Source organism: Xiphophorus couchianus, chromosome 6, assembly GCF_001444195.1.
Source record: "Xiphophorus couchianus chromosome 6, X_couchianus-1.0, whole genome shotgun sequence".
Classification (NCBI taxonomy): domain Eukaryota; kingdom Metazoa; phylum Chordata; class Actinopteri; order Cyprinodontiformes; family Poeciliidae; genus Xiphophorus; species Xiphophorus couchianus.
Window position 1 is genome coordinate 2069855 of NC_040233.1, and position 22660 is coordinate 2092514.

The following is a 22660-nucleotide window of genomic DNA, read 5'->3' on the forward strand; positions in this document are numbered from 1 at the left end:
CTGACAGTAAAATGAAAGTTACTTAGCTATGTACATGTGTAAGGTATGAAGTGGAGACCAGTTTTTGAGTGCAGTCCAGTTAAGAGTTCAGCAGTCTGATGGCAAGTGGGAAAAAGCTGTTTCGGAACCTGGTGGACCTGCACCGGATGCTGCGGAGCCTCTTTCCAGAGGGCAGCAAGGAGAACAGTCCATGGTGGGGGTGTGAGGGGTCACTGATGATGTTTCGGCCTCGGGACACGCAGCGCTGGGATGAAATGTCCTGAATGGAGGGAAGGGGGGCCCCGTTGATCCTCTCTGCTGTCCGCACCACTCTCCTCACGTTCTTCCAGTCGGAGGCGCTGCAGCCTCCACACCACACAGAGAGGCAGCTGGTCTGAATGCTCTCTATGGTGCTTCTGTAGAACGTCTTGAGGATGGGCGGGGGCAGGTGTGCTCTTCTCATCCTCCGCAGGAAATACAAGCGTTTCTGTGCCCTCTTGACCAGAGACGTGTTGTTCCCAGTCCAGGTGAGGTCGTTTGTGTTGTGCACCCCCAGGAATTTGGTGCTGCTGACCACCTCCCCAGCCGAGCTGTTGATGAGCAGTGGAGCGTGGCTGGGCCGGTTCTTCCTGAAGTCGACGATCATCTCCTTCTTCTTGTCAATGTTCAGGATCAGGCTGTTGTCTCTGCACCAGTCCACCAGCTGCTCCACCTCCTCTCTGTAGTCCAGGTCGTTGTCGTCTCTGATGAGGCCCACCACCATTGTGTCGTCCGCGAACTTCACGATGTGGTTGGTGGCGAACCTGGGGACGCAGTCGTGTGTCATCAGAGTGAACAGCAGAGGGCTCAGGATGCAGCCCTGAGGGGAGCCTGTGTTGAGGGTGAAGACATCGGAGGTGTGTTGTCCGATCCGGACTGACTGAGGTCTGTCGGTGAGGAAGTCTAGCAGCCAGTTGCGCAGGGGGGTGCTGAAGCCCAGGTGTCCCAGTTTTTCTGCCAGATGCTGTGGGATGATTGTGTTGAACGCTGAGCTGAAGTCCAGGAACAACATCCGCACATGAGTGTTCTTCTCCTCCAGGTGAGCCAGGCTCAGGTGTAGGGCGGAGGAGATAGCGTCCTCAGTGGAGCGGTTTCGGCGGTAGGCAAACTGGAACTGGTCGAATGTGGGGGGGAGTCTGGAGACGATGTGTTCTTTTACCAGCCTTTCAAAGCACTTCATCATGATGGGAGTCAGTGCCACAGGCCGGTAATCGTTGAAAGAGGTGACTTGAGGTTTCTTTGGCACCGGAATGATGGAGGCAGTTTTGAGACAGGCTGGCACTGTGGCTTGGTCCAGCGAGGTGTTAAAAATGTCTGTTAGGACACCAGCCAGCTGACCTGCGCATTCCCTGAACACCCGCCCAGGTATGTTGTCGGGGCCTGGGGCCTTCCGTGGGTTGACTCTTTTCAGAGTCTTCAACACATCGGCTGTGTCCAGGCAGAGTGCCTGGACACAGCGCTTTGCTAACCGATAGCACGGTTCAAGTTGGCTCTCACTGTCCTCAGTGCCTCCTTGTCGCCAGACTATACCATACTATACTATACTACACTATACCATGCTATGCTATGCTATACTATACTATACTATACTATACTATACTATACTATACCAGGCTATACTAAACTATACCGTATCATGCAACACCCATACTAGACTAGACTATGCCATACTACACAACACTGTGTCATTCAATACTATACTATGCCTTGTTATGCTATACTATACTATACCATACTATATTGTGCTTTGCTGCACTATACTATCCTAAACTATTCTATGCTGTACTACTACTATATTGACACTGCAGCCAAGTTTATTGGAGCAGGAGCGGCCACAGTTGGAGTTGCTGGATCTGGTACTAGAATTGGGACTGTGTTTGGTAGTCTCATTATTGGCTATGCCGGGAACCCATCTCTGAAGCAGCAGTTGTTCTGCTATGTTGCTTCAGTATAATAGAATGCTGCACTGTACTATACCACTGCACTGCACTATATATTATGTTATGCTATACTATATTATGCTATACTATACAATACTATACTATATCACGCCACACAACACCACACTACGCTATGCTATACTGTGCTTTACTATGCTACGCTATGTTATACCACACTATGCTATGCAATACTATACCAAGCTATACTAGACTGTACCATATTATACTATGTCAAACTATACCAGGCTAGACTATGCAATACTATACTACGCTGTGCCATACTATACTATACTATACTATACTATACTATACTATACTATACCATACCATATTACACTATGCTGCACTATACTGTAACAAACTATGCTATGCTATACTATACTATGTTGTGCTGTGCTACACTATACTATACTGTGCTATGCTATACTATACTATGTTATACTCTGCTGTACTATGCAGTGCTGTGCCATACACTGTTCAATAATGTACTATATTGTGCTATACTATACTACAGCATAATATATTATGACAGTATACTATAGTATGCTATGCTAAACTATTAAATACTATACTATGATATGATGTGCAATACTATAATATATGTTATGCTTTATACTATATTATGCTACACTACAATATACTATAGTATGCTAGTATGTTATATGCACTAAATTTTGTTATCTCTTCTAATATAAATTGACACACGGAAGTTTTTGTACTTCCACACTACGCTATACTATACCAAACTAAGTATGTCGGCATACTTAGCAGCTATGCCAACATGTATTGTGTTGTAGTCTAATTTATTTTACTTTACAATATTCTACTAAATAATATTATATACCTCAATCGTATTATCATTTAGTGTAATTGTGTACCTCATCAAACGGAATGTATAGATACTATGCCGTTGTATTATGTACAGCACATGTTATTATCTGTAAATATAAGGTAGTTTAGAACAGTGTAGTTCAGTATAGCTTAATCGAACTGAATAATGGTATTCTGTATCATTAATCGTTGTGTTCAAGTATACTATTTCATTAATATACTACAGTGTACCTGCATAGTGTAATTTCATAGTAAATTACAATATATGCTACACTGTAATTCTACACTATGGCACTACGTACGTTCTCAATATATTAAATGACTCCAATGATATTGGAGAAAGGGGGGTGGGGGAAAGTACAATAAAATAAGGCTGTGTTTGATTATTTTTTGGTTCGCTTAAAATCCCTGACCGGAAGCTGGACGTCAGCACTCCGTGTAACTTGACCACTGTAGAGAAAACGGAGCAGAAGAGCGAAACATGGCGACTTCGAACAATCCGCGGAAATTTAGCGAGAAAATCGCTTTACATAATCAGAAGCAGGCAGAGGAGACAGCAGCATTTGAAGAAGTGATGAAGGACCTGAGCATAACGCGGGCAGCCAGGGTGAGGACATCGCTTTCTGGCCTTTCTCCTTCCTCTGTCCGGTTTGTTTGTAGCGAGCTGTCAGATGTGGGTTGCAGAGCGCGGCGGCAGGCAGGCAGGCAGGCAGCAGGCAGGCAGGCAGGTAGGCAGCACACAGCCTGGCCAGCAATGGTAAACAATAACAAACGACATTCACTGCCAGCTGGAGCCCTGCTCTCCCTCAGCTCACTGCAGACGGAGCAGGCAGCAGATATCCGTCATGCAGGGATAATATGGACTGTACGGTCTCTAATATGAAAACAGTTATTGTAATATTTAGCTTTGCGGGAGTGCAAAGCGGAGGGGCGTGCATGCCTGTTTGACAGCGCGCGCCCAGGCGCTGCCGTGTCCTCCCCTCCTCGTATAGTGCTTTCTGAGGCTCTGATACATACGAACCAGAACCTACATGCACATGTTTGCTGAAGTCAATGATTTGCATTTATTTCCATCGCTTGCATGGGTGCCAGTGACACGGGCTGTGCACGTGCATGAACGCGGCTTAGGGAACTAGTCCCAGGCCCCTGTACACCGATGCATGAGTGGCATGTATGTCAAATATAAAAGCCGTGAGATTACGTGAAATTTAAGCCACACAGCACAAATCCAACGGAGAAAAGCTGGGCTACAGCTGCTGAGTGGAAGCTGGGTCCTGATTGCTGTTATAGTGGAAATGTCATGAGACTGCAGCCAGCCAGGTCAGGTTAAAGACCAGAGGAGACGCTGCTCATTACTACGTCTGTTAACAGGTGGATATTTTTCTATTTTATTGCTGGAGATAGAATGGCGTGTTAACAGAAATTTGATTTGATACGTTTAGCAATTAGATTTCATCCCAGGAGCAGTCCAAGGTTATGTGTGGCCCTAAGGAGAAATTAATTTGGGGGCCGACTTTCAGCAGATCTACTTACAAACAGAGTATGGATAAAAATGTGATTGTTGCTCAGTTGATATATGACACACTGTTAGCATAGCGTTCAATTTGTCAAACTTTATCTTAGTGTGTAAACAAACTAAGCATTTGTAGATCACTCTTAATCATAGTTTTTATCCATAAAAATAAATTATTTAGATGAGGAGTGATTTGCTTCTTTCAAATGGAAGACATGTTTTCCATGTAACAGAAAACAAAATGGACAGCTGCAAATGTTAAAGTAGGGCAAACATTTTGGTCTGTATTTAATTCAGCTCAAACAAATGTTCCCTTTGGTCTGTGCCATACAGACCTGCGGGCTCCTATTGAGGGTTTCTCACTTTGATTTTCCCTGTCATGTTATGGTTTTAGACTACATTTACATGAGACTGCCATCTGGAAGCTGCTGGTCTTTCCAGATGTGGATTGGGGAAAAGTTTCACCTTCAGGCGGAACTGCCTTAACACCTTGAATCCTCTGTAGTTGTCATGCCAGACCACTACATGGCACTGTGATTTTAGCATGTCACCACAATGCACATATGTTTTTGACCTGCAGCTGTGATTGCTGGAAATGTAGAAATGAGCTGCTGGATTGCAACAAAAAGGTTACAGTTTCACTGAAAATCGTCTTTATATAGACAGGGCCTTAAAGGGACAGTATTATGTATTTATCAGCCATGTTATAGCACAATCTAGTAACTATGTTAACTTCGGTTGTCATAAAAATGCTATATATGTAAAACATGACTTAAGAGAAATTTGACTTCATAACCTTGAAATTAGGCCTCTGTCTCTTTAAAAACTCCTGCTCTTTCTGAAACTCCACCTTCAGGAAGTCATCACAACATGGCTCCTCTGTTAACCCTTTACAATATTTTAATGAGCTCAGCAAATGCTCAGTCCCACCAGTTGTTTGCTAATTGCTGCTGGTTAGTCTGGAGTTGAGTGGGAGAGTCCTGGGGCAGGGCTGCTATGTAAGGAAAAAGCTCTGAAGCCCGGTGGGCTGACACACATTTATGGGCTAGCCTGGGGCTGTCATAATTTAATAAAAAAAAGGTTTTTGTAAGTAGTTTTTGTTTACATCGATGGACCATTGGTGAATTTTCTTGAAGGACATTGGGCCAATCCGATGAAATCTCTCAGCACTTCTGCCCGACCCTCCCGTCCCTTTTGACCAAAGTTATTAGATTAAATTTGAGCTGGCCGGACTTGGAGAAAAGTGCGCGGCACCACAAAAACAGAAAAAGCACAGACGAGATGTAGAAAAGCTGTAAGAAAAATGGTTTATTAAAAAAACAAGTTTATTAAAAAAGGTCTGCAAATGGATGCAGCAAAATGCGCAAAAATAACCCTGATGTTTGCTATTGCCACCACAAGCTGTACTGCAGCTTCAGGGGCACAGCCAGAGAAACAGGCAGAATTAGCAATTCAGGGGAACTTGTCATCAAAGGAGGATGAAGAGAGGGACCCAGGTCAGATCAGCTGCTGTAATCAAAATGTTATTATGCAGTCAGAAAAACATTGGAATAAACATATATTTCATGAAACAGTAAAACGACATCTCTAGCAGAGTTTCTTTCACATCCACTTTCACTTTAAGATGGCAACTGTGATCATCTCTCCCATCATGGGTCCAGTCCTGACCACCTATACATGTTCAAATACAGTGAAACTAACCCTGGGATCAGATGCTTATAAAAGTCCACTTGTGCTGCAGCTCTAGTAATTGTTCTTATTAGATTTTCTACCCTGCCAACAGTGAGCAATGGGTTTCTATGAGCTGTAAGTTAAAGGCATGTCCCTTCCCGTTCTGAGAGAAAGGAAAGAGACAGCTCTGCAGACAGAGCTGCAGGTGTACATTTTGCAACTGTACATCTAACCATCAACAGACTTGGAATGAAGGTATGGATGGAAGTACCTCTCAAAAGTATTCACACCCCTAGAACCTTTTCACTGCATGTCCTGTGACAACCAAAAATTCCATTGTACTTTGTAGGGATTTTATGTGACAGGCAATGCACTTGTAACCAACATAAATCAATATGTGGTAGAACCATCTGCAAGTCTTTTGGATACGTCTCTACCACCTTTGAACACCTGGAGGCTGAACTTTTGTTGGATAAATTGTATTTTTAGTATTATCAAATATTTGTTGTATTATGTAGCCTTGTAGTTACATTTAGATAATGTTTCTGTGTGTTCATTAATTCTGATTTCTTCCTAATCCCTCCTTGGAAGAGGGAGGTGACAGATATTCTCAGCAGGACTCCCTGTTTAATGGAAGTGTTAGTTGTTCCAAGCTGAGTTTTACAACCCTGGAGGAAACTCTGCTTTGTTCTTTGTGATACAAAGCCGTTGCTTTGAAGCTATACAACGTGTCCCATTCGACGCTGTGCTTGGAGGCTTTGAAGCTATACAACGTGTCCCATTCGACGCCGTGTCTGGAGCAGGAAGGATTTAGATTGTAGATAACATGTGTTTAGTTAGTGATTGTTATTTAGCACTGCAACTAAAATGCTTTGACCCCACCCTTTCAGAGTTGCAGTGCTCTCTGTGATAGGGTTCCTAAAATCAATAAAACAGAGGAGCGGGAGATGTGTTTTTCAGAGCGGTAGGAGATTTGTAACTGAAAGCACATCTCTGTCCGTTCTCCTCGCGAGAAACAAAGAATCTAACTCTCTTGTCTTTCCTGTGTTTGTTTAAAATTGTCTCTAATAGGTATTTAGACCTGACAACTTTAACCGAGCTTAATAGCTTAATGCTAAACGGCTAACTTTAGTTCTCAACAATACAAGTAAAATACAGCAAACGACTATAATACTCAACGGGACAAAGCACAACTACAGCTCTTAGACATTTACGAAACCAAACTAAATCAACAACAATATTACTTACATTCAATGGACGCACACAATAGAAAGAGGTTATGAACGGAGTCAGCCTTGAGAACCGTAACACTCTACTCAGATCCATAAACAAGCTGTAACAAAATTGAACATGAAGCCACCCAGTGGCAGAAATAAAATACTGCACCTAAAATACCTAAAGAAAGAAGAAAACCTAAACTAGAGGGCTGAAAACAAATAATTAACAGTCTTTTGTACAACCCCAGATAATGAGTAGTCTAAGAAGCTACTTTCAAAAATTGATTATTATTTTCTTCTCAACAACTACAGGCTTTATTTTATCTCTTTACCCTCTAAAACTTTTTATGCTGCATTAAACAACTGGGGTCACAAAATATTAAAAATAGTCTCAAACATGGTGTTTCTTCTTACACTCAATGGCTACATGCTTAACCCGTTTAATCCCACCAGCAACAATTGTTGCCAGACATTTTCTCTAACTTCTGGAAGCTCTAAAATAATTGTTTTGACTTTTGGCAGCTAATTTAAGTTTTAAAATAAAATAATAGTGTGTCTACTCAAAGCAGTATCAATTTCATGTATTTAGTGTGAAAGGTCACATGACCAGACCTCTTTACTTCCCGCCTGTGACCCTGGAGGTAAATGTCTGTTGCAAACTTGTACAAAAGGAAGTCAGTAAAATATTTAAATAAATAAAATATTTTGAACATATGTTCTTTCAAGTGTCTTCTACTGATATATAAAAAATTGTATCCCTTCATTCATCTTGTGATCATAAGAGTGAATGTAAGCATGGCAATAATTATTGCCGCTAGCATAATACATAGCGTAATTCAGTATATATGAGTCCATAGCTTTGCTGTTTATTCTGTCTTGCTGTTCCCACACAGCTTAAAACTATCAGATATTTTAGATCTTCTAGACCTGAAGGAACCTCAAAATGATGTCTTCTACATCACTGTCGTTCCCACAGCTGAACCCCTCCCCTATTTCACCCCCGAAACGGCCACAAAGTGTACTCTGTGCACTGAATGACCAATACAAGACTATGCCATGTCTGAAGCTACTTTAGGACAGAGCCAAGGTGTAGTTCTTGGTCTGGTAGAATAGGGAGAATTTCCTCCCAGATGCACATTTCCTCATACTAACATTTTCATCTGACTTTGCCTCATTGATGAAATAACTAAATGAGGTCAAAGGTCACTCGGCACATTGAGACAATGACATCTGCTGGATGTGGCATTGAATCTTTATGTATCTAAAATATTTCTGAACACTCTTGTAGCCATTCTTTGTCATAATAGGTTATGCATGTCATGAGTTTTCATATCTTTATATATGTGTAAATGGGCCATATTTGTGTAATATAGAGTATGCAGTTTCCCACCGGCAACAATTGTTGCCAAGTATAAACATAACCAACATCAAAAATTAATAATTCATAAATATCATGTGTTAGGGAGGTCCAAGGATTGAAATGCATGCACTTATTTTGCAGGAAAAAATTTGAGATTAAATGGGTTAATTATCCAACATTTATTGCATTCAAGATCTTCATATATGGCGTGAAGTGATTCTGTATTCAATAATAAGTGCAGAAAATACTAAGCTGGCAAATCTGGCCTTTGTGGAAAAGTGGCAAGATTACTAAATCCTTGAAAGAAAGCCATACGAAGTTAGCCACAAGCCTGTAGGGGACACAGCAAACTTGTGGAAAGAGGGAGGCGCTCCGGGCAAATGAAATTAAAACTGAACTTTATGCTCCACATGCAAAACGCTGTTCAGTTACTTCACTATTCTCCCCATATAACATGTATGTTATGTAGTTCTTCAGATGCAAAGCTGGATGGAGCTAAAGGTTGGATGGAGGGAGCTAGTGGCTGCAGCAGACTTTAGATGTGGCTGGATGTTCACCTTCAAGCGTGACAGCGAACCTTAGCATACAGCCAGAGATACAATACAATTTAGATCAGAGATATTTATGTATTAGTATGAAGACATTACACTCAGACTTAAGTAGAGTACCGGTGGCAGCTCTTAATAACTCCTGGTCACAAGCTCTGACTGAGTCAATACTAGTTCAAAAAGAGTTAGGGCTTTAATTAGTTGCAGCTGTTATTTGTGTTACCATTTGCAATTGAAATGCGTTATTTCTCTTGTATGTTTATCGTGTGACACTATTATTTGCAGGGTTTATTATTACTATTTATGTATAATTATTATTTACATTCTCATAGTCAGACATTAATACATTTATTCATTTGTGGAAATTAGGTTTATTGTGAAAGGGTTTACAGACAAATTCTCATAATTTGTATTTGTTTATCTTTATAGGAAACCACACACACACACACACGCCACACACACACAAGTGCCCTTATATGTATGGCTGAACCTCCCGAGCTAATTAAAACTAAGTAAAGCTCAATTCTGGACTTGGACATTCTCTTCTTTCACTAACTCACCTGAACATATATATCAGCTGTTCTAACCCGACACCCTGGAGTGATTGTTTATCCACAACTGAACCAGCTTCAGTCTTCATTACAATTTTGGTCCTTCGAGCCGGATTAAGCAACCACTACAGTCAATATGTCAAGGCCACATGAGAGACATTGGAGAGATGTAAACCGCCCACAAAGATCGAAGCATATACCATCATATCTCCAGAATTATGAGGTCAGCTATACACCAAGGCACCACATTACTGAGGAGGAGCAGCCATCTTCATCTGAAATGCTCAGATATCTTCAAAGCATGAGAGAGGAAAGCGACCAACTACGCAGAGAGGTCCAGCATCTTACAATCCAACAATCTCCTGGACAGGCATCAAAACCTCAGTCACAGTCCAAGCGTAGAGAAGAGGACACATCTACTACACCAGCACCTACTAGCAAGCCGACGCCATATAGTGGCCACACAGGCCCACGTCAGGCAGTAAGTGCCCCCTCGGTGATTAATGATGTTCCTCCAACTCCACAAAGCCACCGACGTGACCCCATTGAGGACCTGGATTGCTGTCTGCAGGAAGTGGGATTACTCAGCAAAGATGACATTTCTCCTGTAACATCTCGAAGCTCATCTCCCTTCTCCCAAGCCAAGCCTATGGATTTCAATACTGATGATCGCATGGAACCAGAGTCGTCACATCAAAGAGAGTGTAAATCACACCGTAAAGCTTGTGATAAATCATGTGATAGCAAAAGGCCACATTTTAAAGCAGCATCCAACTCTGATGTCAAGTATTATCCCAACTATGAGGATGATTACGACCGCTATAATGAGCCCTATCACCATGATGACAGATCTCACCACTATTATAGTGTCTCTCCATTCAAGTCAAGTCACCCAGACCACGGTGACGAATATGGCCCAATGAGGCCCAACCGACCAAGTAGTCCAAGTGCTCGCCATGATAGCCGCTACTATGGAGCAGAGAGGAGACAATCTTCTGATTACAGGGATCACCATGATGATTACCATGCAACACTTTATGAATGTGACAGAGAGAGAAGTCGGGGAGGCAGATACTCATCTGACCACCAACATTCCCCCCATCCAGATCCTTCCTTTGGTAAATCCTCAGCGCTAGAGTATTACCATGGTCCCAAACCGACTATCCCTTACTTCAAGTCCGAGGACCCTCGTGAGTTTGCCAGATTGAAACTAGCCCTCGACAACTTACTCCCATATGACGCTCCAGAGCATTTTAAGTTTCAAATACTGACAGATCATCTCAAATGTGAAGAGGCGCTACTTATAGCCGACTCATACAGTAACAGTCCACTCCCATTTACGGACACCATAAGAGCGCTCACTGAGATGTATGGTCAACCGCAGCAGCTGGCGCTGAAGAGGATTTCTGATTTAATGGATGGACCTAATATCAGACCTGGGGACATTAAAGCATTTAAGTCTTTTGCCCTTCAAGTTCGAGCCTTAGTAGGAATGCTGCAGCAACTTGGAAGCCAAGGATGGACAGAACTGAGATGTGCATCACATGTCTCTCGTCTCCTAGTGAAGTTGCCACATGACCTAAGAGCACACTTTCATAGATTTGTGAACCCTGTTCATACTCCAGTTCCAACCTTGCTTGATCTGGCCGACTGGCTTGAGTATGAAGTACGAGTTCAAGTTAGTGGTGATCAATACAGCAGTACCTCCAATAGAGAGACACAAGCTCCACCCAAGAGCCGACGTCCTGACTACAAGTCACAAAGATCTACAGCGATTCTACTTGGCAGTCAGTCTCCTCAGTCAAAGATGAAATCAGATAGGACTTCAGCTGTGAGAGAGATCTCTCAGGACAAACCAAAGAAATACTGTCCCTTCTGCGATACAGAGCTTCATTATTTGAACCAGTGCAGCAACTTCAAAATCCTGTCAGTAGAGCAGAGGACAGAGTGGATTAAAGCAAACAGACGATGCTGGCGCTGCGGTCGGGAACATCAGGCTGCCAGGTGCAATCTCAAAGCCAAGTGCAAACAATGTGAAAGGAAGCATTTGGATATCCTGCACGAGGTTAACACCAGCCAAATAAGCACAGCACCTGTCGAACCTCAACCACCTCAGCCGACCACATGCCTAGTGAGTTCTGTTTCAGAGACACTGTACGTTGATCGGCCAGTTAGAAGCAACCAAGTGTTACTCAAGTTGTGTCGTGTCATACTCCAGAGCGGTCCAAAGGTACTAGAGACCTACGCAATACTGGATGATGGATCAGAGCGCACAATACTCCTATATGATGCTGCTCTTAGCCTGGGCCTTCAAGGGAAGCCTGAAGATCTCACACTTCGTACCGTCCGGCAAGAAGTCTGCACCATCAACGGTGCCACTGTCTCCTTCTCAGTTGCTCCAGCTTCACAGCCTAGTAAGTCATACCAGGTCAACAAAGCTTTCACGGCCAAACAGCTAAACTTAGCCTGCCATACCTACCCAGTTGAAGTTCTGCAGGAAAAGTATCGCCATCTCAGAGACATTCCGCTGCCATCCATTAAAGGTGCCCAGCCATTGCTGCTGATAGGGTCAGATTACCCACATCTAGTTACACCAGTGGAACCAGTACGTCTCGGTCCACCAGGTGGACCTGCAGCAGTTCGTACGAGGTTAGGATGGACTTTACAAGACCCCACAAGTCTGTTATGCCATCAACTGTCTCCACAACAGTGCCTCTTCACTAAGTGCAATCCACCGGAAGCAGAGCTTCTAAGTCATGTGGAAAAGTTGTGGCTGCTAGATACGCTGCCATACAGGAGTGAACGGTTGACTACCAGGTCAAGAGAAGATTTGGAGGCAGTCCGCATACTGGAAGATAAGACCAAAAGAGTAATGGTCGATGGTGTGAACAGGTATGCGACACCATTGTTATGGAAACGGGACTTCCCACCACTCCTTTCACCTAAAGAAGCTGTCTTACCACAGCTGCGTGGGACAGAGAAACGGCTAGTAAAAGACCCGGAAAAAGCCACCATTTACTCTAGAGAAATCCACAAGCTCATTGATGCTGGTTACGTCAAAGCCATAACCCCAACTAAGGCAAAGGAGAGCAACTATTCATGGTTCATTCCACACCACATTGTTCAACACAATGGGAAGTACAGAATAGTCTTCAATTGCTCTTTCATCTTTAATGAGCAGAGCATCAATGATCACCTTCTTCCTGGGCCCACACTTGGAGCCAGTCTTCTGGGAGTCCTCCTTAGGTTCCGAGAGCACCCCGTGGCTATCAGCAGTGATGTGAAGGGAATGTTTCATCAGGTACGCCTGTTGGATGAGGATAAACCCTTCCTTCGTTTCCTGTGGAGAGATGTTAAAGTGGACCAGGAACCTACCATCTATGAGTGGCAAGTGCTCCCTTTCGGTACAACGTGCAGTCCATGTTGCGCCGTCTTTGCATTACAAAGTCATGTCCAAAAACACACAGCACCAGAGGAGGATGCCCGCCAATCAGTAGAACGTTGTTTCTATGTTGATAACTGTCTGCAGAGTCTTCAGTCAGAGAACCAGGCCAAGCAGCTGGTGAATCGACTGCACACAGTACTCATGGAAGGTGGATTTGAGCTCAGAGAATGGGCCAGCAATGTTCCTGCTGTCATCAAACACCTACCCAAAGAATTAAGGTCAGAGAGCAGCACACTTTGGTTCACACAACAAACAGCTAACCCTCAAGAACGTACACTTGGACTGTTGTGGCAGTGTAAGTCAGACACACTCTGCTATAAGCAGCACAACCGTGACTGTCTTGAACCAACTATGCGCAACATCTATCGTCTTCTTGCCCAACAATACGATCCTCTGGGATACATTATTCCATATACGACCAGAGCTAAGATCATTGTACAGCGACTTTGGGACAAGAAGAGAGGTTGGGATGATCCCAATCTCCCTGAAGATCTGCTCCAAGCTTGGAAGTCATGGGAGGAAGAGCTTCCCCAGTTGTCCCAGATCACTTTACCCAGATGCTACACTGACCACAACACAGATCGTAGTACCATCAGTCAGACCATCCATGTGTTTTGTGACGCATCTGAACGTGCTTATGGATCAGTGGCGTACCTGCGTAGTGATAACGGGGATGGAAAGATACAAGTTGCATTCTTAGCTGCCAGATCCAGAGTTGCCCCAAAGAAGCAACTATCGATACCTCGACTCGAGTTATGTGGTGCTCTAACTGGAGCACAGTTAGCTTCAGTGCTGCTGAAAGAACTCACCATCAAGATCCAAAAAGTGGTATACTGGACTGATTCCACCACCGTACTCAACTGGCTCAAATCCAATTCCTGCAGATATAAAGTGTTTGTAGGTACAAGGGTTGCAGAGATACAGGAATTATCAGATATCAAATCCTGGCATTACATTGATTCTGCCTCCAACCCAGCAGATGATATCACCAGAGGGAAAACATTAGCCCAACTGACTGAAAAAAGTCGTTGGACTCATGGACCATCCTTCCTCCTGCAGGCATCTGATCAGTGGCCTGAATCACCAACTGACCACTTTATCGAGGAAACAGAGGAGTTGAGGAGCCCAGTATTCTGTGGTCTAACTAGCTCACCCCAACCGACTCTTCCTGACATGCAGCAGTTTAACACCTTTCAAGAGCTACTAGAAGCAACTGCAAGAGTACTCGATGGGGCGGCCAGTGACAAGTCTCCCACTGCTGATGACTATCACAAGGCTGAGTTAGCCCTTTTCAGACAGGCTCAGATAGAGAACTTCCCAGAAGAAATGACGTTACTCAAATCGGGAAAAGCTCTTCCATCTACCAGTAGAGTGCTCACACTCGCCCCTGAATATGATCAGACCTCAGGTCTAATCCGTGTTGGAGGTAGGCTCCGCCGATGTGAAAGCCTAGGTCCGGATGTGCTCCATCCCATTCTACTGTCGTCCTCTCACCCTGTCTCCAAACTCCTGATCCAACATTATGACAAACAGCTGAACCACCCTGGAGCAGAGCGTGTTTTTGCTGAGCTGCGACGAAAATACTGGCTACTTAGAGGGAGAGAAGCCATCAGGAAGCACCAGCATAACTGTGTGGACTGCAGGAAATGGCGAGGCAGCCCTCAAGTCCCAAGGATGGCAGATCTTCCACCCTCCAGTTTGAGGCTTTTCAAACCGCCTTTCTCTTCCACAGGGGTGGACTGCTTTGGTCCGATGATGGTAAAGGTGGGACGACGCAACGAAAAGAGGTGGGGAATCCTGTATAAGTGTCTTACCACCCGAGCTGTCCATCTAGACATCCTCCCACATATGGACACAGATTCCTTCCTAATGTCACTCAGACGTTTTATATCTCGAAGAGGAAAGCCCCATGAGATCCTTTCAGACCAGGGAACTAATTTCAAAGGAGGAGATAAAGAACTTCAAGAAGCCTTCGGTGCCCTGGAACAAGCAGTGAAGGACCAACTTGCTGCTCAACAGATTCGCTTCCGCTTTAATCCCCCTAATGCTCCGCATTTTGGTGGGTCTTGGGAGCGAGAGATTAGATCAGTAAAGAACGCCCTCCGGATTGTTCTTGGAGTTCAGTCAGTGCCAGAGGAGGTGTTGAGAACAGTCCTTATTGAAATAGAGGGTATTCTCAACTCCAGGCCATTGGGCTATGTTTCATCTGATCTGGCCGATCCAGATCCAATCACACCCAACTGCTTGTTGATGGGGTGGCCGGACTCCTCCCTTCCACAAGTGGTCTATCCCGAGTCTGAACTTTTAAGTCGAAAAAGGTGGCGACATTCTCAGGGGTTAACAGATCACTTCAGGAAGCATTACATCCGCCACTTTCTTCCAACATTACAAGCCAGACAGAAATGGCAAACAGAAAAGGATGACATCACTCTAGGCACTATAGTGCTTATTGTTGACCAGCAGACACCAAGAGCCCTCTGGCAAGTAGGAACAGTGACAAGCGTCACACCTGGAGCAGATGGACGCGTGAGGACAGTTGTGGTTCAAGTCAAAGGCAGGACCTTCACTCGGCCAGTTGTTCGCCTCATAAAGCTGCCAGCTCTACCTCCAGATGATTAAGACACCTAGTGGTCAAATTTGAGTATCAAATTTGGGGGCGGCTGTACAAAAGACTGTTAATTATTTGTTTTCAGCCCTCTAGTTTAGGTTTTCTTCTTTCTTTAGGTATTTTAGGTGCAGTATTTTATTTCTGCCACTGGGTGGCTTCATGTTCAATTTTGTTACAGCTTGTTTATGGATCTGAGTAGAGTGTTACGGTTCTCAAGGCTGACTCCGTTCATAACCTCTTTCTATTGTGTGCGTCCATTGAATGTAAGTAATATTGTTGTTGATTTAGTTTGGTTTCGTAAATGTCTAAGAGCTGTAGTTGTGCTTTGTCCCGTTGAGTATTATAGTCGTTTGCTGTATTTTACTTGTATTGTTGAGAACTAAAGTTAGCCGTTTAGCATTAAGCTATTAAGCTCGGTTAATTAGTTGCAGCTGTTATTTGTGTTACCATTTGCAATTGAAATGCGTTATTTCTCTTGTATGTTTATCGTGTGACACTATTATTTGCAGGGTTTATTATTACTATTTATGTATAATTATTATTTACATTCTCATAGTCAGACATTAATACATTTATTCATTTGTGGAAATTAGGTTTATTGTGAAAGGGTTTACAGACAAATTCTCATAATTTGTATTTGTTTATCTTTATAGGAAACCACACACACACACACACGCCACACACACACAAGTGCCCTTATATGTATGGCTGAACCTCCCGAGCTAATTAAAACTAAGTAAAGCTCAATTCTGGACTTGGACATTCTCTTCTTTCACTAACTCACCTGAACATATATATCAGCTGTTCTAACCCGACACCCTGGAGTGATTGTTTATCCACAACTGAACCAGCTTCAGTCTTCATTACAGGGGTCTTTCTTTGCTGTGATCCCCAAGCAGAAAGACTTTACCAGTTTTTATTTAGTAGTAATAATCAATTTTATTTATAATGCCCTTTTTAAACAAGACATTGCCCAAAAACCTGCAGCTGGAAAAGGAGTTTTCAGAGACTGGAAACATGTTTTCTCTGTCAGAGAAGCTTTCTGAGTCTGAGCTGTTTGCTGCAGCTGCAATTGCAATGGAAGATGTCTCTATATAGTATGAGGAGATTAATACAAAAGCACTATAAGGGTTCAATATTTTCTTCTCAACAATACGTTTTTATTTAAAAAATAAGTTGTTTCTAACCAGTATTGACCGTTTTAGGAATAAAGTCTTTACTCTGGGGTACTTTATACAAAATCACATGAATGCGATGGATGTGTATGATGACTTTCTTACTGACCTGATGTTCTGTTTGCAGCTCCAGCTGCAGGACACAAAGTATTTGCAGATGGGATCGAGCCGTGGGCAGTACTACGGAGGGTCTTTGCCAAATGTGAATCAGGTTGGAAGCTGCACTGCTGATGTGTCTTTTCAGGTGAGACCTTACCAATATAGCTTCTCTTTTCAGCAGTTGGGTGAATTTGGGGCTCAAATGAATTTGTTCAGTTTGCCGGTCAAAATTAAATTACAAACATTGCCTCACAGACAATAACGTCCTCGCCTTTTATTTGCCACAGTCGGCCAGATGTAATAATTTAAAGAACGAGGTAATTCCCAACCCAACCATTGATGTACCTGGAGAATATGGAACAGAAAAGTACCACCTGTCCTCCGTCATCTGCCGTGGTTCTGACCAAACCCAGGGTTATATGTACATAATCCATGGACAGCAAATACTGAAGGCTGTTGATGAACATGTCTTCACTGCAGACAGCCGCTGCAGTGAAGACATATTCAGAAGGGGCTTCATTTACCTTTATGACAAGGAAAGGAAGAAGACAAAGACCGGGTAAAAAGATTTAATGCGACGGTTTCTCCTCTCGAAAGCAATTAAGGTACTTTCGGAGAGGAGCTAGAAATTTCTAATTTGGTTGAGGAAAATATCACTGATAAGAAAATAACCGAGCATTTTGAGGCTGGGGACGTTTCAGTAACTGGGACAGAACATGTGTTGATGAGTTCAGTTACTTAAACCTTCATGACAAGAGACACAAAATCTTCTGGGATCAAAGGGTAAAAAGATTAGACAAGTTTCCTGTTTGCAGGTTTCTCTCCGGGCGCTCCGGCTTCCTGCCACAGTCTGAAATCATGACTGTTTGGTTAATTGGCCTCTAAATTCTCCTTAGATGTTAATAAAACATTTATTTTTTTGAAGAAAACGGTTGGACAATGGCTCAGTTGGGAGCACTGTTGCCTTGCAGCAACAAAGACCTGGGTTTGTATCCCCTCTCTCATAACCCACTTTCCTGTCTACTACTATTAAATAAAGGCCACTAAACAAATAAAAGTATTTTTGTCATTTAATTACAAAATGTCAGAAATACATTTTGTAATTACATTTCATAAATAAAATAGCAAAAAGAAATTTGCAAGTTTCTCTCCGGGCGCTCCAGCTTCCTGCCACAGTTTAAAATCATGACTGTAAACAAATTATATATATTTATATATATATATATATATATATATATATATATATATATATATATACTGTATATATATACATTTTGGAGGGAGGAGAAATCGTCAGATAACGCGTCTGCATTTGGTGTTCCCGCTGAAGGCTTTTTTTTTTTTTTTTTTGCCCCGATTTTCCCTTTACGACAATCCTACAACGTCTTGCAGTGTGTGGTGTGTTACGTGGTGGTGTGTTGAATATGCCCGATCTAAAATCAGGCATATTTAACATTGTTTTGGCCCTTTTATCGCAGCCTGTGGGGTTTTCCCTGACTGGGAGCGAGGACGCAGCCTGTTGAATGTGACAGGTAGCCAATCAGAAAGCGCAGTGACGTAAGAACGGAGGGGAATCCTAAACAGTCATCAGTTATCAAACGCCTTTTCTTTTTGTCACATCTTTTAAAATGAGTCCAGCTTCTACATTATCATCCCTGTTTGATTATTCTAAATTCACGTATGGTATGTTGGGGGTTTTACTGGTTTTTCTTCTGGAACCGTGATGTTCGTGAGTGGAATCGGTTCATGTGTGGTGTGTTGCTCCTGCCGTGTGGCTGGACACACTAACCGATCGAACCTGTTGGACTTTTATTGGCTCTGTGGTCACAGAGGTTTGGAAAATCAGCCAACAATCCTTAAATCGTGTGAACCAGACCTAAAACTCACAAGCTCCACTTTTCTCATCTTGTCTCCACCACTGTCCTAACGCTCTCTGACTCTGGTCGCTATGGTAACGTTTACATATCCCTCCAAAATAAGATAGAGATACACCACAAAAAATTAATATTTTACTTTCATGAAAATTTTAACGACTAATGGGAGCCCTGAGCTTGTTTCTCTGCAACGAGACAGTTGCGTCTGGGAGTGATGAGAGACAATGACACCCGAAGTGTTGCTTATGTACAGGGTTCTTGGTCTCTACCTGGCAAAGCAGTTTGAAGGCTTCATTGCCTCATTAGCCAGCCGGTCACCTTTTCAAGCAGGGCTTGGAATGTGGGAATCACCTACTGGGATAAATCCATTCTCCTGTCTCTTCTCTGGGCCTTTTCCCCTTTGCAAAGAAACTTTCCAAGGACATTTGATCTGTTTCTTACTCATTTTGCTGCTTGTGGGCTCAATGTTGGCGCGCAAGAACCGAGAGAATCTGGTTAAAAGATTTTCACAATAACAGATCCTCCAGACTCAAATAATACATAAAACGGAAATATTTAATTATTTCTTGTGCAGCCCGGTACCAATTGGTCCACTGACCGGTACCGGTTCACGGCCCGGGGTTGGGTACCACTGGACTAAAAGATGGAGGTTAGAGGTTGTCAAAATCTCTTCCATCATTTTAGTTCAATGTGCAGAAGTTCTGGTTCTGGTTTTCCTGGATGTAATCCTCATTTATCCTGGTCATGACAAGCCAGGGGTGTCAAACTCCAGTCCTCAAGGGCTGCTGTCCTGCAGTTTTTAGATGTGCCATAGATACAAAACACTAGAATGAAATGGCTTAATTAACTCCTTCTTGTGTGGATAAGTTCTCCAGAGTCTTGCTAATGACCTAATTATTCTATTCAGGTGTGGTGCAGCAGTGGCCCTCCAGGACTGGGTTTGACACCTGTGCTCTAAGCTGTCTGTAAACAAAGAGAGGTTTTGTGTAGAATAAGCATGACTGTACCAAGTTACACTATAGAACCTCTCCCAGCAGGAAAACTGGGATTTTTGAACTGAGTTCACCCTTGTGTGATCAGTCCTTTCTCAGTGGAGATAAGGACACAGCTTTGTGGAAATGAGGTTAACAAAACACACTAGGAATCAATTTTAGTAGATTTAGAGATGAAATTGCTTTTTGCTAGCATTTGTATTTATGTGCATGTAGGAAAAAACAATCATACTACAACATTCTGAACAGTTTTGAAATGCACTTTATACACAATCATCATGGGTATGAATGTCATGTCAAATTTGTATTTTCGTTCATTTTTTGAATGGTTCCTTCAGGATGCAAAAATCATACATACAGTTGTAAATGAGTAGAAGTCTTTTGGTAAAGTGCAGCTGAATGATTGTCTATGCCTTTAAGACAGGTCAAGGTCTTTCACTTTGTTGTCAATGATCTGGGCTGACTACAGCTAGTATCTGGAACTAGAATTCATTTGACTGTACCATCTGGTCAAACTGCCACGTCTGTATGTGAACCTATTGTTTGATTGGTCAGAATTTAATCATGACCTACACAGCAGTGGTAAGGATTTCACTGGAGCTCAACTCGGTGTGACTTGTGGATCTTGAATGGGGTGTGTGAGAACAAACGTCTCGCAAACTTGTGACCTCGTATTGACTGTTCGACTTCGACCGCTGGACCCTCTAGACTGGCCAACACGTAGATCAATTGGAAAATCCAGAGAACTTAATGAAGACCTAATATGGACAGCTGTAGATTTGATAAAGTTGGGAGAGTCTTTTGAAGCCTTTTCCGAATAGTTGTAGACTATCAGTTCACACAGCTGGATGCTAGTATTAGGCCATGTGTCACCACTTTAACGAGGTCTAGAAGAAGGGCAAAACTGTCTGACTCAAATAAGAGCAAATTTATTAGTGATTGCTATGTGGAACAATGCAGCAATCACCAACTCTCAAGCCTGTTATGAACTGGAATCTTCTGCAATACTGGTGTCACCGTCCACAGCGAAGAGAAGTTTACGTCCCATGGACTGGGAAGGTGTTGATCAAGAAAGTCCCTTCTTCAGAACTGATACCTTTAAACTTGACTGACATGGAGAAGCCAAACACCTTCAAGAGAATGTTTTTTGGTCAGATAAGACATAAGCTCATGTCATAAGATATGAAAGTGCTGAGGTGACTTAACCTGCTGCTGTTTTACCTCTGAGTGACTCTGAACTATACAGACAGAAAAAAAGAGGCAAAGTTTTTTGATGTCACACACCTCTGCTATGTTTTACTCTTATGGTGATGTCCAACACATATTTTATACATCCCAGCCAGGTTCGTCTCCTTTAGTTTTTGCTTAGCCGGCTTCATTCATGAAAGCTCACATTTTTGGGGGGACATTCTGGACTCCATTGGAGACTTCTGGACAGCTAGCAGCACTTTACAGAGAGACAAAAGGGAAAGTGTCGCTTTAAATTTCAGAACAGTGTGCCGACTGTCAAAAAAGATAGTGGTAGCAACATGCTGTGAGATTGTTTCACTGCCACTACTGATGCTCTGGGCAAAATGAATGCAATAATCAAATCAATATCTTAAAGTTGAAAAGTTATTATCAAAAGGGGTTCCTGTGAGCCAATAATATCCAACACATATTACAGCTGATATGGAAACACAATGAAATAAGCTAAAATTTTGGCCCCACATACTCGGGGATATTGTGTTTATTCTGTGAGCTACATGGACTCCACGCACTGTCCACAGACGGCTGAGATTTCATGGTTAAGTGTACTGTTAGCATACATATCTTGGGACAAATTCTTTCATTTCCTGCAACTTGATAAGGGAAAAGATATTAGCAAGTTTGATGAGCTAGTGTCGTGATGTGAGCACTGTTTCCTGTGGAGCAGTTTACAGTGCGACACTCAGTCAAGTGACTGAGTATGCATAAAAGCCCCTAAAAACTTTCCTTTGTGTGGATGTTTACGATGGACAGTCGCTCTAAGTCTGCCTACAATGATAAGCACTATCCCCGGGGGGTTGAAGCACGCCCAAGTATGTAGGGCCTTCAGTTTGTGGAGAGACCTTTTCATAGCCATGCTCTGAAACATATTGGAAGCTTCTAGATGATTCTTAAGAAAAAGCAACAAAAAAAACAAATTGGCTCTACAAATTTTGCAAGTTGCAACTTGCTAAGAGAATTGCACCATATATTCAAGAGACTTCCTCCTAGTCTCTGTCGAGGTCTGTGTGCGACCCGCACTCTGGTGACCACGTTCAGTGTGTGTGCAGACAGTTACAAAAATACTCCCACTCACAAAGTGGCACCAAACACACACCAGTTAAAGAAAATATTACCAGTGACAATAAATTCTGCTTTTTTCCCTCCCATTGTGGATAATTTCTCTCTCAGGGAAAGATACAAAACCTGGTGGGAAATCCCTTTGTTCCTACTCTTCAGTTCGTCTCTTCCTCTTCTATCCTTGAGGGGACATTGGATTGTATTATCGGTTTAGTGACAACTTTGTGGAACAACTGAGTGGAACATGATGGTTCAGCTGGGTTAAAATAGCTGGAATAGTAGCAGGATTTTGTCAACAAGGTTCAAGTGGCTAGCATATAGATATGGAGACACATGTCAAGTTCTTTTCTTGGGATTTGTGTACATGTTATGTTCCTTCATTCTGGATTATAACAAATTAACTTTAAAATCAAACTTTTGCAAATCATAGTAGTCTTTTCATTAAATACTTACAGCTGCATGTTGTATAACAAATTCAAATCAGTCATTTAAAGCCTCAAATTAACATGAT

General features: G+C 42.7%; 1 protein-coding gene across 3 annotated transcripts in view; it reads left to right on the plus strand.

Annotated features, from left to right (window-relative positions):
• The first annotated feature begins 3066 nt into the window (after positions 1 to 3066).
• Positions 3067 to 22660, plus strand: part of crtc1a (CREB regulated transcription coactivator 1a) — a 48808-nt gene continuing 29214 nt past the window's right edge. For 2 of the 3 annotated variants that reach the window (XM_028021749.1, XM_028021751.1), the window contains exons 1-2: positions 3070 to 3396; positions 17005 to 17121. In XM_028021749.1, coding sequence (XP_027877550.1) covers positions 3271 to 3396; positions 17005 to 17121 — 243 coding nt within the window. In that variant the 5' untranslated portion in view covers positions 3070 to 3270. Of the gene's footprint in view, positions 3397 to 17004; positions 17122 to 22660 lie in introns of all 3 variants that reach the window. The other variant, XM_028021750.1, reaches the window with a different exon arrangement.